The sequence below is a fragment of the Girardinichthys multiradiatus genome, chromosome 4, assembly GCF_021462225.1.
Source record: "Girardinichthys multiradiatus isolate DD_20200921_A chromosome 4, DD_fGirMul_XY1, whole genome shotgun sequence".
NCBI classification, from domain to species: domain Eukaryota; kingdom Metazoa; phylum Chordata; class Actinopteri; order Cyprinodontiformes; family Goodeidae; genus Girardinichthys; species Girardinichthys multiradiatus.
In genome coordinates this window covers 42,788,626-42,805,650 of record NC_061797.1, presented here as the reverse complement: position 1 = coordinate 42,805,650, position 17,025 = coordinate 42,788,626, and the positions used below count along the sequence as shown (strand labels likewise).

Here is a 17,025-nt window from a genome sequence, read left to right as displayed (position 1 = left end):
ATACAGGCAGCACATCATCAGAGAACTGACAGCTAATGAGATTGGTATCCTCGGATGCGGCTGCTTTAACCCATTGGCATATAATTGACCTCTCACTGCTGACACATATGCTGACATTGATTAGCCCTGTCAGCCTGTTTGTTGTGAACATCAATATAGGGTTTAAAAGAAGGCTTCTCAGAGCATTTAGATGCACAAAATGTGATTCAGCTGGAGATAACGTTCAGCATCAGCTGGTGTCTCATTTGTCTGTTAGAAGCTTAGGATTTTTTTAAATCTGCTGTGACCTTTTAAATGACTGTTTAATTATTGGATTGTGGGTCAGTCAGATTAAACATGCTGTTATGAAATAAATATATATTAGGGAGATAATGCAAACATACTATTGGCACTCCTCATAGGGGTGTGTAAAATGCCTGAAAATCCATATATTACTGCAATAACATAGTGTTGTGTATTAATAACATGAAAATCCTTTGTTCAAGGTAAACCAAACTTTTATTCTGAACCACTTTTTTATCAGGTGGACACACCTCCACCTCCTGGGAACAAACCCCAGGAATGTTCTGTTTCATAGCCCTCTACTACATCTACCCCACTGAGGAAAAGCATAGATTGTTTGGTAATTCATCACCGTTCCGCACCTGGACCAGCTTCTGCCTTTTAAAAGCTCTCACAAACATTACGTTCCCTTCAAAGCGTGTGCAGCAGTGCAACCAACTCTCTTGTGTCTGGTGATGGCTCACCAGACACAAAATCCACCTTCTTCCATGGTCATCTCAGTCCACAGACCTAAATCTTATAGAAACCTGTGGGGTGAGCTAAAGAGCAGAGTGGACTCAGGACTCTGGACCACAACTCTGTATGCTCCAATCTTGTCAAATGTTATAGGAGAAGTACTGTCTTGTTGGCCAAGTGAGTTCTTTAAAGTATTAACATCAGGGATGCCAATACCTATGGACGAAAATGTAAGACTGACTGCTTATAAGCAAAATAAAAACAATCAATCTCCTCCTGCAGCCTGTTCAATCTTAGAACTGATCCAAACTCGTCAATGAAGGCCTGGTTTGAATATAGTAGCATGTCTGTAAACATTTACAGACAAAATAATTCTGCATGGGTTTACTGACATAGATAAAAATGGAAGACTTGTAAGCACAAAGTAGCCCCTTAACTTAAGAAGCTACCTACACTCTACATGCAATTCATTATATTATCATTTAAATGTCATTAAGAGGTGGCCATTGTTCATGTTACATAAAGTTAGGGCCTAAAACAGTTTCTACAGCACATACACCGACTACAACACAATGACTGGAGTCATAACATCTTATAATAAGGACCACACAGAGTGAGCCAGGGAGTAAATTCAATTTAACCAACTCCTTATCACATTCTTCTTGATCAAATTCTGTTAAGCTAAGTATATCAATTAGGCCAAAACTTAATCCTCATTAATTCCTGTGTAATAAAGCTAATTTTATAACTCTTACAATAACGTCTGTTCCCCTGTTCAGTGCATTACATGCTTAATTTATTTTAATTGGAATATATTACTGACTCTGCCGCACAGGCCAATGCACTCATTCAGTTTTATCTTGACTAGATGCGCTCTCAGGGGACTGCACAGGCTCTGCTTCCACCTTTCCTGACTCTTTCCTGCTGCCCTGCTTGGAAGTGCAGTTGGGCGTGCCATTCCGGACGCTCTCGGACGTCTGCAGTGTCTGGAAGTGTTTCCTGGAGCCCAGCAGGGATGGGTTGTTCACCAGCGTGTACAGCAGCTGCCAGCGAGCACAAATCCTCTGACTGCTGGCCGCCTTGTTGGGTCTGTTCTCCTGGACTCCTGAAAGCATAAAGGGGGAGCACACAATGAGATGGCAAAAGGAGCCAATCATGTCAAAAAGTTTTGACATCGAATTAAGACATTCAGTTAAGGACTTTATGTCATAAGCAACATAACTTCTCATTGAGCTCAGTGTTCAAATCAAATAGATAACCTATTTCATTTTATGTTGTTCTTGTAGACCAGTTATTATAAAAAGTCTGTCAAAAAGCCATCTTTAAAATCACTCCTGAACTCAAGATGTCCCTTTCAATGAAGAAAAAAACAATTTTCATTAAAAGTAGACTTTTTTACAATTCGAGGGAGTGAAATAACATCTGGTAATGATATTTTCTTCTACAGTTATGCAGCTGTGCTTTCATTAAAAAAGTTATTTTAAAAGTTCTGTTGGCATCTTATAAGGCAGCAACTCCAACACCCAGAATGACTTCAGTAATTATTATTTTTTGCTCTGAGTCTGTCCTTTTAGTCTACTATTTTCCCCAAACTCTTCATGAGAGATGTTTAATCATAATGAAGCCATTTATCCATTGCATGATGACTTTTGGATCTATGGGTTTGAATGAGACACAGAGCAATCCTTTAACTTCTCGGGTGTTTTCAGTCCTGAAAGGTGACACTACATATAGGTCAAACCCTCTGAAGCGTAAAGGGGAATGATGGTAGCTAAACATTAAATGAACAGTAATGCATGAGTGTATGTGGCTCAGGGTCTCTATACCTTCTTCTGCATCCCGTACTTTCTGTCCGGCCCTGCCAACCTCAACCATCATGTCCAGCAACAGTCCACAAAAAGCCTTCAGCACAGGGTGAGACTGACTGACTTCCACCTTCAGGAACTGAGTGTAGTATCTGTATGCTGGGTGGGGTCAACAGACACAAGAAGCTCCAGATCAAATCTAACAGCTTAAAAATATCTTGATTAATAAATCCGAACAGCTACAGCTCGTTAGAGGAACGTCTTTACCTGGATCATAGTACTCTGCAGTGCGGTGAAGGAGACTAATGTCGACCCGCCCAAAGTGGACAATGTTGTACAAAGCTGTTATCACCACTCTCCAAATAGCAACAACCAATCCCACCACAATGTTGACCACAAACAGAAGGTAGGTGAGAAGAAAAAGACTCTCTCTGAAAATAACCCAAAAATTAAATAAAAAATAAATGGTTTACTTTTTTGTTAATTCTGTAAAATAATTTTAAATCTTACTGGGCTGAATTGGTAACACTTTCTTTTATGTGACAGTTATAAATTTGAGTGAAAAGACCACAAGTGGGCTTCCTCAAGGCTCCATTCTGGGACGACTTTTATTCAACATTTGCATGCTCTCTGTAGCTCAGTGCTTTAAAACATTATTTTAAACATATGCTGATGACACACCTGTATATTTCTGTATCGGGTTTCTTGTATTTGATAATTTGATCAGCTTTTAGAGGTGTGTTGTTTGATATATTTTGCATAAACTGCTTCCTACATTATATTTAATGACACATTTTTATGTAAATCTCTTAATATGCCTCCTACTGCGTACAAATAAACTGGCCTTGTCTTGTTCTTCTGCATTACTAGAATTCTTTAACCTGTTTTTTTTTACAGAAGTCAAAGCATAACAGGCTGTATTTCATAAAGTATATTAAATAGTATTTTACTCAAATTTGCTGTTTATTTTAGTAAGTTTATTTGTTTAATGTTTTTTTATAAATCTTCATAATAAATAAAATGTGTGTTGCTCTAAGCCCCTTTATTTTGCACATGTAGTTCATAAAGTTTCAAAGAAATAAGAAGAACCCAACAAACACACCTTTTATTCAAATCTGTTGTGCCAGCATCCTTTTTGATGAAGAAAAACTCAGCGGTCACATGTTGAAGCGCTGAGACCACTATGACCATCACCCAGGCTGGCCTGAAAAATCACAAGGACTTGTTCTGATCCAACACAAATACTTCAAATGGAAACACATTAGGGGCACCGACTCACCATGACTTCCCAGCAACTTCAAAAACGATTAGGTTTCGGCCGTAAAAAATAGGGATGATGATTAAAAATACCAGAAACAAGAAGCAGATGAAAAACACAAGGGTCTGGATTGCCATTCCTGCAAATACAACATAAATTAAAGATCAATGTTGGTTTTACCTTCAAACACAGTTCATATTCATCAACACGTTGGAATATGTGACTCTAAATATAAATTTCTTTTTTTTTTTTCCATTTTCCCTTTTACAAATAATTGCGTGATAGGAATATAGAGTTTGTATAAATGAATAGTGGTCTAATATTTTTATTAAACTGCTGCTGGTTTGTATTTATTGTAAGACAAGAAGATATTTGTGGAGGACTAAAACCTAGAAAATAAAGTATAGATAAATTACTGTTCATGAAAAAATAGATAAATTAATAATGAAAATAAAATCTCAAACTTTAAAAAAAAAACTGATGAGGGAATGGAGAAAAAAAATAAATATGCATCAAAGATAGTTTAAAAAAAATAATAATTAAATAAAAGTCAGGAATCTCGATGTACCAAATGCCACCGACTGCTATATAGCTATACTACCACAGACCCGTTTATACAGCAGACTGTGAAAGTTTTTGTTTTAGCTGTATTTATTACAGCACAGTGATTTAATTTAAAAAGTAACACTGTATTTTTCATAAAATATACTTTTGCAAGTTAAACCTGCTGCTTCTGTTAACAATGGTGCTAAAGAGTGCAGCTGCACTTCGCATGTGTTGTAGAACACGTTACATACATATAGAGATGATGACACTTTATAAATGTGGAATGATTTAATTAAAAACATATCTAAAACATTTGTATAAAATACTTCAATGCTAAATGCAAGCAAGCTGCTGGTCTAACATCCATGCTAACAGTGCTAGCAGTAGTGCACAATAACATTTGTGTAAAATACCAATTAAAGGTTTAAGGTGTCCAGGTAAAGGTAAAGAAAAAATATAGAAATAAATATATGGATACAACAAAGGTTGATGCATATTAATGTTTTTGCTTTGTATTAATTTGTGATTGGGCTTGAGGGCACTTTTATCATCACCATATTGCCTTGTTTACTGTTGAATGGATTAAGGAAAATGTTGCATGTCAGACTTATGCTTTAATCGGACAAATATGTTCTGTTTTCTTAATTTATCAAGGTATCACCGAGGCAAACGATTGCAGCCTGGTATCCAGTTAGACCCATCAGGCAGAAAACACCAGATCTGGATGGACTGATGGTTTTTTGACTGTTATAATTTTTGTACACATCTCCCTTGTACAGTCCTTTTAGGTTTGTCCTGAAAATAAATTAAATAAAAGATGCATTAGGTTCAGATATTTAAACAATGTCTTGCATTCAGCTGATTAAAGATAAAAGTGACAGGGTGTGTTTAGATTTCAAAACTAAAACAATAAGATATGGAAACAATTCTGAAGAATGCATATACAAAACCAATATCCGATTACTGAAAAACATGGTACAACTGTATTATTATATAGTAAGTTGTCAGTAAAATGTGTTTTTCCAAAGAAGAGTATCTTTCTGTGGGGATGTTTCTCTGCACATACCTGTGAAGAACCATGGACCTCATAAGCATTACAAGACTGGCCAAACAAGACAGCGTCATTGCACAGAGGTAGCACACTAACAGTATGAAAGATAGACAAAATTAAACTCTTGTTAGACTTCCATGTTTTTATAAAATGCAAACAATTAATTTTCTCCACACACCTTCCAGCAACCAAGTGTAGAAAGTCACAATTCTGACAACCTCCATCCTGTCGTCTGACAGGACGATCCCAAATCCCAGCAACAGGAAGGCGATGTTTTCATCGATTCCAGCGAGGACTATGTGAAGCGTTGGGACCACCAGGACAACCAATAACAGCGCGGTCTAAATAGCAAAACACTGATACTTCCTGACATGTTCACTTAATAAAAAGAAAGGAAATGTTGAATAATAAAGAGGCGTACGTGATAGATGGCCACACAGGTAACAAAAGACAACACTGCCAGCGTCAGTGGGAACTGAAACACTGGGGGTGAAATTGAAAATCATTGATTAATGTATGTGGATAAAGTTTCATAGTATTGAAGTAAAAATGTGTGTATCAGTTTAAAGAATCTCACCTTTTTCAGGTAAATAAATGTAACTCTTCGGCACCTCCAGTATTCTCTCTACCAGTGACGGTTTATCTGTCACTGAAGAGCTGTCGTAAAATTAATAAACACAAAGAGCAGAAAACATTTAACCCACTACTACCTAAGCAGAATACTTTAAATATTCATTCATTTTCTACCACTTATTCCATAGTGGGTCACAGGGGAGCTGGTGCCTATCTCCAGCAGTCTATGGGCAAGAGGCAGGGTACACCCTGGACAGGTCGCCAGTCCATCACAGGGCAACACACAAACAACCATGCACACACTCATTCATACATCTAAGGGCAATTTAGAGAGACCAATTAACCTAACAGGCATGTCTTTGGACTGTGGGAGGAAGCTGGAGTACCCAGTGAGAACCCACGCATGCACAGGGAGAACATGCAAACTCCATGCAGAAAGACCCCAGGCCAGGAATTGAACCCAGTACCTTCTTGCTGCAAGGCACCAGTGCTACCAACTGCGCCACCGTGCAGCCTACTTTAAATATTTTTTACCAAATTGGCACAAATTTAATTCAGCATAAATACTATTTAAATTCATGAGTTAAATGCTTTTATACAGCCAGGTAACAGTATGACATTCTGGAACATCATGCAACCCAAATACTGAATTTTTGAAAATTGTCTCTGTTTCAAACAACCCTCCAAGATACTTTGCTTTAAGAATACAGTTAAAATTTACACATTTATCTCTTTTATGCCACTAAACCTGCTAATGTTCTTCACATTCATTCATTGTCTATACCCACTTACCCTTGAAGGGTAGTAGGGGGACTGGTACCTATTGGTACCTATCTGTAAACCTTGAATCCATCTGTTCAGTTTACACTGCATCCTGCCTCTATGGAACAAGACACTAAAATATTTAACCTCCTGTGCTTGAGACAAACTCACAATGAGCATGGCCTAAAGGGTTTGCTAAAAATGGCTTTACGTAAGTCAAGTAGTTCCCATACTAGACACCCATTTTGAGTCAAGGCCCAGCCATGTACTGAGTGCATAGAAATGAACATCTCAGAAGCCTAACCTTTCTTTTTAAAATTTAAGTTTTTTATTGATTTTATGTAATATTCGAATTTTCTGAGATGTTGAATTTGAAGTTTTCATAATCTTAAAGCCATAACCATCAAAATTACAAGAAATAAAAGCTTGAAATATTTCACTTTATGTGGAATATATAATGTACAATTTTCAATTTCTGAAAAGAATGAGAAAAAGTACTTTTTCATGATATTCTAATTTTTTGAGCTGTACTTGAGTCCATGTTTTAACAATTGGTCACAATCTGATTATATGTTTTCTCAGTAGATATAACCATACAGAAAAACATTTTGATACTAATTGCAGTTCTTCTGTGTTTATATGAATTTAAATGAAGCCTCATCTCCACAGACAAGAGAATATTACTCTCCATAAGGGTTTCAGTTGAACTTGATGGATAAAAGTAATTAATTGTCTGTTGGTATTGCATTTGCAGAGTTTACTTTGGCTAATTGATGAATATTAAACAGTTTATTGTAAATATATGTATTTTATTTATAATAAACAAGGTTAATACTTAATTTTCTCTCACCTTACCTGGCTGATAAATGCCATATCAGATTATTCAAAAGATGTACAGCTCATGATAAGATTGATTAACTCTATGTTTGGGCTTAAGAATGCATCAGAATACGTGTTAGTTTCGCTGAGTGGAATAAATAGAGATAAGAATCTAATACTTTTCCTTGGATCAATAACAGGTTTATGTCCACTCACCTAACAGTCGAGGACTTTTTCTTGAGAAGTGACTTGACATAGTCGGTGTAGTAGCTGCTGTCCAGGTCCTATGAGAAATAACAGTTTGTTGTGATATCTGCTTTTATCTGGACTTTGATGTTGGACACGATTTAAACAGATGCAGCAGCTTTACTGATGCTGTTCTAAACTGATTTATAGTATATAAAAAATCTCTTTTAATAGCTTTCTTTCTTAACACTGAGTTAAAACCCATTTTTTGAATGGTTGAAAATTTTCTTTGTTACTTTGCACCAGAAATGACCTAACAAACCAGTGGCCAGCGTTTTTCTGAGATCCCAGTTGCAAATCCAGCTCTGTTCTATATTTACTGCTCTGTGTGGTATTTACTGGAGACGCCAGCAGGGGAAACGTGCAGGTACACACATCAAGCTACACCAGCGGGCACCACGGCATTCTGTCCACCTGGCTAATGCTCACTCCCCTGATGTCTAGGGTCAGAAAAAGGGCAGCTAACATCTCTGCAGACCAAACACATCCTGGACATGAAGGCTGTCTCTCTGACACAATGAGCATCTTACAGCCTGAGTAGTCAGCTACTGTACTGTGAAACAAAATAAGTATATTTGCAATACCTGCTATATTTTTTTCCCCTTTTCTTCACATAAAAAATGACTGTACATACAAATACATGTACATACTGCTCCTTTGTTTTAATCTCCTCTAAACTTTACATATTTATACTAAATGTACGCTGTGAGTGTACGGTTTTGATGTACGGATAATAAAATGCTGTACTTCTTATCTTCACAAAGAAAAGCTAAATTACTAATGTTATCTGAATATTATTCTCACCTCCTCAGTCTTTGGTCCTTTTACAAACAGCACAGGAAACTGAACACAAAGGTATGCCAGACAGGCCATCTGTGGTAGACTTGCAAGGAGGGAATAGTACTTATAGATCTGCAAACATGAGAAGAGACAAACCTATTTCTACCAATATATTCAACCTAAATTATTGTCAAGGCTTAAGAACGTTACTTTGTTAAGAAGCTAAACCTGCTTAGTGTTGATAATTCACTCTTAACACCCTTAATTATTTAAAACTGCTTTAAAACATTATAATAACAGGAGTCTAAATGAGTTTGTAGGTGTTTAATATTTGTGAACATGTTAGATATGCTTTACCAGGATGTTGTTGGAGTTTTATAAGGGTCACTTTGAAGGTTTATAAACCGTTGGACGCTTCAGCAACACTCATTGCTTATACCACTCAACGCTTATTCCATCTCGTGCCCCTTCTGTGGGCAAATGGAATCACATACATACCTCTCCATTTACATATGAGGCCTAATTGGTTTAGAAATGTGCAAAGAAAAATGTTCTAGTATCATAAGTAACCTTTAAGTTCCCCAAATAAATTTATAGCAGGACAACTCTGGGCAAAAGTGGGACCCATATAGGTCCTAAATATGTAACCTATTTTGAACTGACCTACATAGGTGGCCCAAATGGTTTTGCTGTTATGGGTTGTATTTAGTATAACCAAGCGGGCCCCATACAAGGAGTCCATTTTAACTTTAGTCCCACTTAGTACCTATCTAGCATGAGCAAATCCCATGAGGACCCATAAGGGAAGGGAAAACTGGGCCATAGCTGGGATTGTGTTCTGATAAATGAGGACCCTATACATTTCATAAAAACTTTTGATGAAGAACAACTTGGGGCAAGAAGGGGTGTACTTATAGGTCCTACATTTGTTGCCCATTTCTGAACTTGGCTACAACCTTCACAGGGAGCCCAAATTGTTTTGCTGAAATGTCTTTAGTTAAGTCAAGTGGCTCCCATACTAGACATTTAATGCCAAGGCCCAGTAAGTCTCATCGGGTGTGAGCAAAACCCATGAGCAGGAAGGCTGAAAAAAGTGCTTGGAATTGGAGTAGTTGGAATTGTATTCTGGTTGAATTAGGAAACTATACATTTCAGAGATACATTTTATGCAGACCATCTTTGAGCAAGAAGTAGGACCCATATGGGTTCTAGATGCATTCCCCATTTTGAATTGGCCTAAAACCTATTTATGGTGCCCAGCTGGTCCTCCCACATGGTCCCATTTAGTCATTGCAAGTGACTTTTGACCTCAGGCCCAATTAATACCCAACCAAACAAAGCTAAATGTATGGAGCCCCTATATACATGTGAGATGTGTATTATTGGATTTTACCATGCTTTACCTCTGGTGTCTTTGGACAGTCAAACTTCTGCCACACCAGAACCCCAAAGTGAGTGAAGGAAAGAAGCGCCCCGAACACATAACCTGCACTTTGCTGCAGAGTGCCACACACCAGCAGAGGATAGTACAGGACCGGATAGTAGAAAATGGCAATTATCTTCATGTACTCTGTAAATGTAAGGGAAAAAATGGTTGTTGAGCTTGGGTTTATGTTAAACCTTGGTGACTTAGATGAGTAAAAGTTATCTTTCTGTCTGCTATGAAGACAGCCTCTTTTCAAAGACACCTTTAATGCCCGCTGGTGTATCTTTGATGAATGGCAGTGGGTCTGGGGCAATCATCAGCATGGCCAGCTTACTGAAGACCAGTCCAAACACAGCCATGACCAGGCCCTTCTGTTGAGTCTGGTCCAGGAAATTAGCTGGACTAAAGAATCATATATATATATATATATATTATTATTATTTATTTTTTTTTAAAGCCCATTTACCTCAGAGTTTCCTATATATTTACCTGAAAATGCTGGATGACCCTCTTGCGAACCCCTGGCACAACTTGTTTTTTTTGGTGAGAACTGCCAGGATCAGCATCATCACAAACTGCAAGCAAGGTGGAAACTCTGTCAAATCCCAGTGAATAAAACATTTGCACAGTGTTGGGATATGAAAACGGCATTTGATTTTACATCATGCTCTGGAAAACATGTTTGATTTAGAACTCAATCAAAGTTCCTCTTGATAGTAAGAAATTGTTAAAACCTCTAGTATTCAAGGGAAAGAAAGGATTCTTTAAGGTAACATCTTTCCTGTAATGTTTTAAAGTTGCCTTAAACCATATTTCTCATGGCTTTAGGAAGCTCTATTTTAGCTCTATTTTTGTTGTGGTTTGGTGCAATAGACAAACACAAAGTAGAGCATAAATGTAAGGTGTAAAGTAAAAGACTTAAAAATCTGAAAAGTGTGGGATCTGTTTTTATTTTTCACCCTTAAAGCAACACTCTGTTGAACCCCCCTTTCACTGCAGTTACAGCTGCTACAGATTCTCAGTTGGAATTAGGTCTGGACTTTGACTGGGCCATTCTTACTTACTAATATGGTTTAATCTAAATCATTTCATGGCCTGCTGTATATATATATATATATATATATATATATATATATATATATATATATATATACAGCAGACTCAGCAGAGACGCCCAGACGTCCCTCTCTCCAGACACATCCTCCAGCTCCTCCAGGGGGAGCCCAAGGCGTTCCCAGGCCAGCCGAGAGACATAGTCCCTCCAGCGTGTCCTTGGCCGTCCCCTGGGCCTCCTCCCGGTGGGACGTGCCTGGAACACCTCCCGAGGAAGGCGTCCGGGAGGCATCCGGTATAGATGCCCGAGCCACCTCAACTGGCTCCTCTCGATGTGGAGGAGCAGCGGCTCTACTCCGAGCCCCTCCCGGATGGCCGAGCTCCTCACCCTATCTCTAAGGGAGTGCCCGGCCACCTTATGGAGGAAGCTCATTTCAGCCGCTTGTATCCGGGATCTCGTTCTTTCGGCCATGACCCAAAGTTCATGGCCATAGGTGAGGGTAGGAACGTAGACTGACCGGTAAATTGAGAGCTTTGCTTTTCGGCTCAGCTCTCTCTTCACCACAACGGACCGGCACAGCGCCCCATTACTGTGGCAGCCGCACCGATCCGTCTGTCAATCTCCCGCTCCATTCTTCCCTCACTCGTGAACAAGACCCCGAGATACTTAAACTCCTCAACTTGAGGCAGGAACTCCCCTCCAACCTGAAGAGGACAAGCCACCCTTTTCCGGTCGAGTACCATGGCCTCGGACTTGGAGGAGCTGATCCTCATCCCAGCCGCTTCACACTCGGCTGCGAACCGCCACAGCTGTTGCTGTTGCTGTTGGTCTTGGCTAGAGGGGGCCAGCAGGACCACGTCATCCGCAAAAAGAAAAGACGAAATCCACTGGTCCCCAAACCAGACCCCCTCCGGCCCTTGGCAGTGTCTAGAAATCCTGTCCATAAAAGTTATGAACAGGACCGGTGACAAAGGGCAGCCCTGCCGGAGTCCAACATGCACCGGGAACAGGTCCGACTTAGTGCCGGCAATGCGGACCAAACTCCTGTTCCACTCGTACAGGGACCGGATGGCCCCTAATAAAGGGCCCCCGATTCCATACTCCTGGAGCACCCCCCACAGGGCATCATGAGGGACACAGTCAAATGCCTTCTCCAGGTCCACAAAACACATGTGAACCGGTTGGGCAAACTCCCATGAACCCTCGCGCACCGTGTAGAGGGTATAGAGCTGGTCCAGTGTTCCACCGCCGGGACGAAAACCACACTGCTCCTCCTGAAGCCGAGGTTCGACTATCGGTCAGACTCTCCTCTCCAATACCCTGGCGTAGGCCTTACCAGGGAGGCTGAGGAGTGTGATCCCCCTGTAGTTGGAACACACCCTCCGGTCCCCCTTCTTATGAAGGGGGACCACCACCCCAGTCTGCCAGTCCAGAGGCACTGTCCCCGAGAGCGTTCCCAGCAGACCCTCACTAGGACAGACTTGGGCCTGCCAAGTCTGTCTGGCTTTCTCCTCCTCCAGGTGGTGATCAGTGGACAGCTCAGCCCCTCTCTTCACCCGAGTGTCCAAAACATGTGGCCGAAGGTCTGATGATACGACAACAAAGTCGATCATCGACCTCCTGCCTAGGGTGTCCTGGTGCCAAGTGCACTGATGGACACCCTTATGTGTGAACATGGTGTTCGTTTTGGACAATCCGTGACTAGCACAGAAGTCCAATAACAAAACACCACTCGGATTCAGATCGGGGAGGCCATTCCTCCTGATCACGCCTCTCCAGGTGTCACTGTCGTTCCCCACGTGGGCGTTGAAGTCCCCCAGCAGAATAATGGAGTCCCCGGGAGGGGCACTATCCAGCACCCCCGACAGGGACGCCAAGAAGGCCGGGTACTCTGCACTACCACTCGGCCCGTAGGCTGAAATGATAGTCAGAGACCTCTCCCCAACCCGTAGGTGCAGGGATACGACCCTCTCATCCACTGGGGTAAACCCCAACACGAGACGGCTGAGCTGGGGGGCAACAAGCAAACCCACACCAGCCCGCCGCCTTTCCCCGTGGGCCACTCCAGAGTAGAAGAGAGTCCAACCCCTCTCAAGGAGATGGGTTCCAGAGCCCACGCTGTGCGTGGAGGCGAGCCCGACTATTTCTAGTCGATATCTCTCGACCTCCCGCACAAGCTCAGGCTCCTTCCCCCCCAGCGAGGTGACATTCCACGTCCCTAGAGCCAGCCTAAGCATCCGGGTATCGGGCCACTGAGGTCTCCACCTTCGTCCGCCACCCAATCCTCTTTGCACCGGTCCCTCACGGTTCTCCCTGCAGGTGGTGGGCCCACTAACTATATATATATATATATATATATTCAGTCATTTTCTACCGCTTATACCATAGTGGGTCACGGGGGAGCTGGTGCCTATGTTGGGACCCACAGCCATGGATTTCGACGTTAAACTCTGGTACGGACTCTTCTGGAACTTTCAAAATAAATTGCATTTAACTGACTTCCAGCAACTGAGGAAAGGGGGGTAGCAGCAGACTTCCCATGATGCCACTGTCTGAATAAGAGCACCCCCTCTCCAACAAGCCGACCTCTTTCCACAGGGCCTTTGAGAGGGACCAGTCAGGAGAGGCCCAGCGTGTTGATGTCTCTTTGCTGGCAAACAGACATAAACTCTTCAAACTGGATCCAAGAGTGTCATACGATCATCGATCATATGCAAAGATAAGTACGAATGAAATACTATCTTTGTATCCGGTATTTTCATTCATGAACAGGGGTAATTAAGGTACAAGCATTGCTTGACTTTCTCTCCGAGCCCTGTAGGAGCGGACAGGACGGGCCGCCCAGCTACAGCTCCGGAGCTAACCCTTTTGTTCAGAGCGAACGCACCTTCAATCCCCCGCAAAGCTACCGAGTTAACCGCTTGTTGACTGTGGATACTTTCTTCAAACCTTTCCCTTGGACAACGTTTCCTCACCATGGTTCACCAGGTTAAGTGTTTTGGGCAGAGACAGATTTAGGATGAAATAATCTGAATGTTTGTCATTTTATGAAGTTTGGTTTGTTTGTTATTTAAAACATTATTTTATTAAAATAATATTTTATCTGATTTTGCATTGTGAGTGGTTGTCTAAATGTTTGCTGATTATTGCTTAAGTTGGTTCCAAGACTAACTTCACTTCCAGATTCTTCAAGATAATCCTTGGTCCTCAAACATAAACATTACATGGTAATGTTGCATCACTCTTTTGGTCATGGTTTTCAATCATCTTTAATCAACTTGTTTATATTGTACATAGCCCATAAGTCTTTGTTATTCTTTAATTCTGCTTGGTAGTTTAGTTGAATTGTTTTAGCATAGTAAAGAGTTTGTTGATTGAAATATGTTTGACTTTGAGTTGACTTATTTTTGTTAATAAATTCTTGTATTTTAAGAAATTGTGTGAATTCATTCCATATATGTGCAGAGTTTATGCTGTTCAATAATGCCAGAGCTTGTCTCACATCTTTCTATTTTGTCCTAATACCATCGCCTGACTGGGCTGGTATTCACAGGACAACCCTTAACAGACCAAAATATTATTTGATAAAATATTAAAGATTATTCTCAGATTAATAATTACAACACCTATCTCCAGCAGTCTATGGGCGAGAGGCGGGGTACACCCTGGACAGGTCGCCAGTCCATCGCAGGGCAACACACAAACAACCAAGCACACACTCATTCATATACCTAAGGGCAACTTAGAGTTACCAATAAACCTAACAGGCATGTCTTTGGACTGTGGGAGGAAGCCGGAATACCCGGTGAGAACCCACGCATGCACAGGGAGAACATGCGAACTCCATGCAGAAAGACCCCAGGCCAGGAATCGAACCCAGGACCTTCAGTTTTGGGGGCTTCTAATAGGTTTTCTTCTAGGATTGTCCTTTATTGAGCTGCATCCATCTTCCATCACCTTTAACCTATTTCCCTCACCCTGCTAAAGAAAGGCTTAGCCACACCATAATGTTGCTACCACCATGTTTCAGCGTGGGGATGGTGTTCAGGGTAAAGGGCAGTCTTAGGTTCTCTCCACCACAGTTATAGCATTTTTGCAGGTAAGCAAATATTTTAACCTTCATCCACGTTTGCTGTGTCTCCTATATGACTCCATAAATTCTTTCTGTTGCTTTAATGACTTTCTTCTTGCCACTCTTCTAGGCCAGACTTGAAGAGTGGCAAGAAGAATGTATGACTAATATTTGTCCTGTCAACAGATACCTGAGCTTTGGATCTCTGCTGCTCATCCAAAGTTCTAGATTTTGGGTCTGATTAATAAACTCCTAAAATTGTAGGTGGACAGCCATGTTTTAATAGGTTTGCAGTTGCGTCATACTCTTTCTGTTTTCAAATGACGGTACTCTGTGAGATATTTAATGTTTGGAATGTTGTTTTATAATCTAATCCTGTCTTAAACATCTCCACAACTTTCTTCCTGACCCGTCTGTTCGTTCCTTGGTTTCCATGATGCTGTTTTTCACTCATGTTCTCTTACATCTCTAACAAACATCTGTGGCATTTACAGAACAGCCACATTTGTACGGTGAATAAATTGCACACAGATGGACTGTACTTAGTAATTAGTGGATTTCTGAAGGCAATTGGTCTCGCTGAATTTGATTTTGTTGTATCAGAATAAAAGTTGAAGAAAACAAAGGTATGCTATACTTTTCAGATTCTTATTTATAAATCTTTTTATATCAGTTTTGCAAGTTTGCACAACTGTGTGTTGCTATATTGCATAAAATCCAAATAAAATATATTTGTGGTTGTAGTGTGACAAAATATGAAAGGATTTACAGAGTCTGAGGGCTGTACTGTATGTCAGTTTGTTTTGAAGAAAAAAAAAACTTTTTTAAGCCACAATGTTTCATTATATTTGATGAGTTGCAGAGGTCCTAATGCAGCGGTTTACTTTACATCAATTACTGAAAAAAGAACAGGGTCAGGTCTGTTTTCCAAGCAAATTATTCAGTCGTAAATAAATAAACATCATTATAAACTTAGACTCTTAAAGTTTTACATCTAAAACGTTGTAATAGTTAAGTCTTCATATCAGCTCAAATATCTTAAAACTTGCAGCATTACATCAATTCGGCCCAATCCCCATGAAACATGCCTTTACCTTATATGCACAAGTCTTGTTGCTTGAGTGTACTTACAGATATTGACAGCATGCATATATGGAAGTACCGCTCATCTGCAGTTGGGTCACAGGGTAAGATTACTCTGGAGACAAAGAGGAAACAGCAAATATCTGCATAAAAAAACCCAATCAAAAAGTATTACTGGAACCGTGCTCAAGCTTGACAGAGCTGCAGTGGCGCGACAATGTTTTAGTACTCACTCTTTCGGAAGTTTGGTCGGCTCTGGGTTGGAGTACCAGTCAGAGTAGTCATAGTTGGAATACTGAAAAGGCTCAATCTCAGTCTTGCTCTGATTCATCTCTGCTGTTTGGGTGTTTTCAAACAGGTGAAGTAGACAAACAAGGATCCAGAGGATTTTTTTTTCTCTCAAGAACTGTCGGTTAATAATCTGCTGGTGCACCAATGTGCCTGTGAAAAATTTGGCTTGTACACCCTGAAACAGCCTAGTCTGACTGAGAGCTCAATGCAACAGATTAACAGCAGCAAAGGAGGGGAGGGCGAGAGTCGGAAAAGATTAAATTAACAGAAACAGAGAGAAGAAGCATAGAAATTCTTCTTCTGCTTTTCTCCCCTGTTTTCAAGTGATACTTATTGGAAAACACATTAACGTAAAACCGAATATGTTAATGTACATCTTCCCCCTAATAACATATTTTATTTTTAGTTTGGAGCTAAAAAAAACATACAATAAAATTATTTTTCATTCTTTTTCATTCATACCTGTTCCAGGACTTATTGAGTTAAAAACAATCGCTGTGTTTGAGTTTCTCCAAATGGAT

At 40.4% G+C, this 17,025-nt stretch overlaps 1 protein-coding gene across 2 annotated transcripts; it reads right to left on the bottom strand.

Annotated features, from left to right (window-relative positions):
- Positions 1 to 479: 479 nt before the first annotated feature.
- Positions 480 to 16,684, bottom strand: LOC124866704 (receptor for retinol uptake stra6-like). 2 transcript variants are annotated; one of them, XM_047362605.1, is made up of 17 exons: positions 16,447 to 16,684; positions 16,262 to 16,328; positions 10,494 to 10,579; positions 10,267 to 10,406; positions 9,982 to 10,148; positions 8,603 to 8,710; positions 7,769 to 7,836; positions 5,976 to 6,055; positions 5,820 to 5,881; positions 5,577 to 5,739; positions 5,414 to 5,489; positions 5,009 to 5,142; positions 3,823 to 3,940; positions 3,646 to 3,747; positions 2,811 to 2,974; positions 2,565 to 2,702; positions 480 to 1,843 (listed from the first exon to the last, which is right to left on the bottom strand). In XM_047362605.1, the coding sequence occupies exons 1-17, from the start codon at positions 16,542 to 16,544 to the stop codon at positions 1,584 to 1,586; spliced, it is 2,031 nt and encodes a 676-aa protein (XP_047218561.1). In that variant the 5' UTR covers positions 16,545 to 16,684; the 3' UTR covers positions 480 to 1,583. The 2 variants fall into 2 exon arrangements, with proteins under 2 accessions (XP_047218561.1, XP_047218563.1); XM_047362607.1 differs by lacking the exon at positions 8,603 to 8,710.
- Between the last annotated feature and the right edge of the window lie 341 nt (positions 16,685 to 17,025).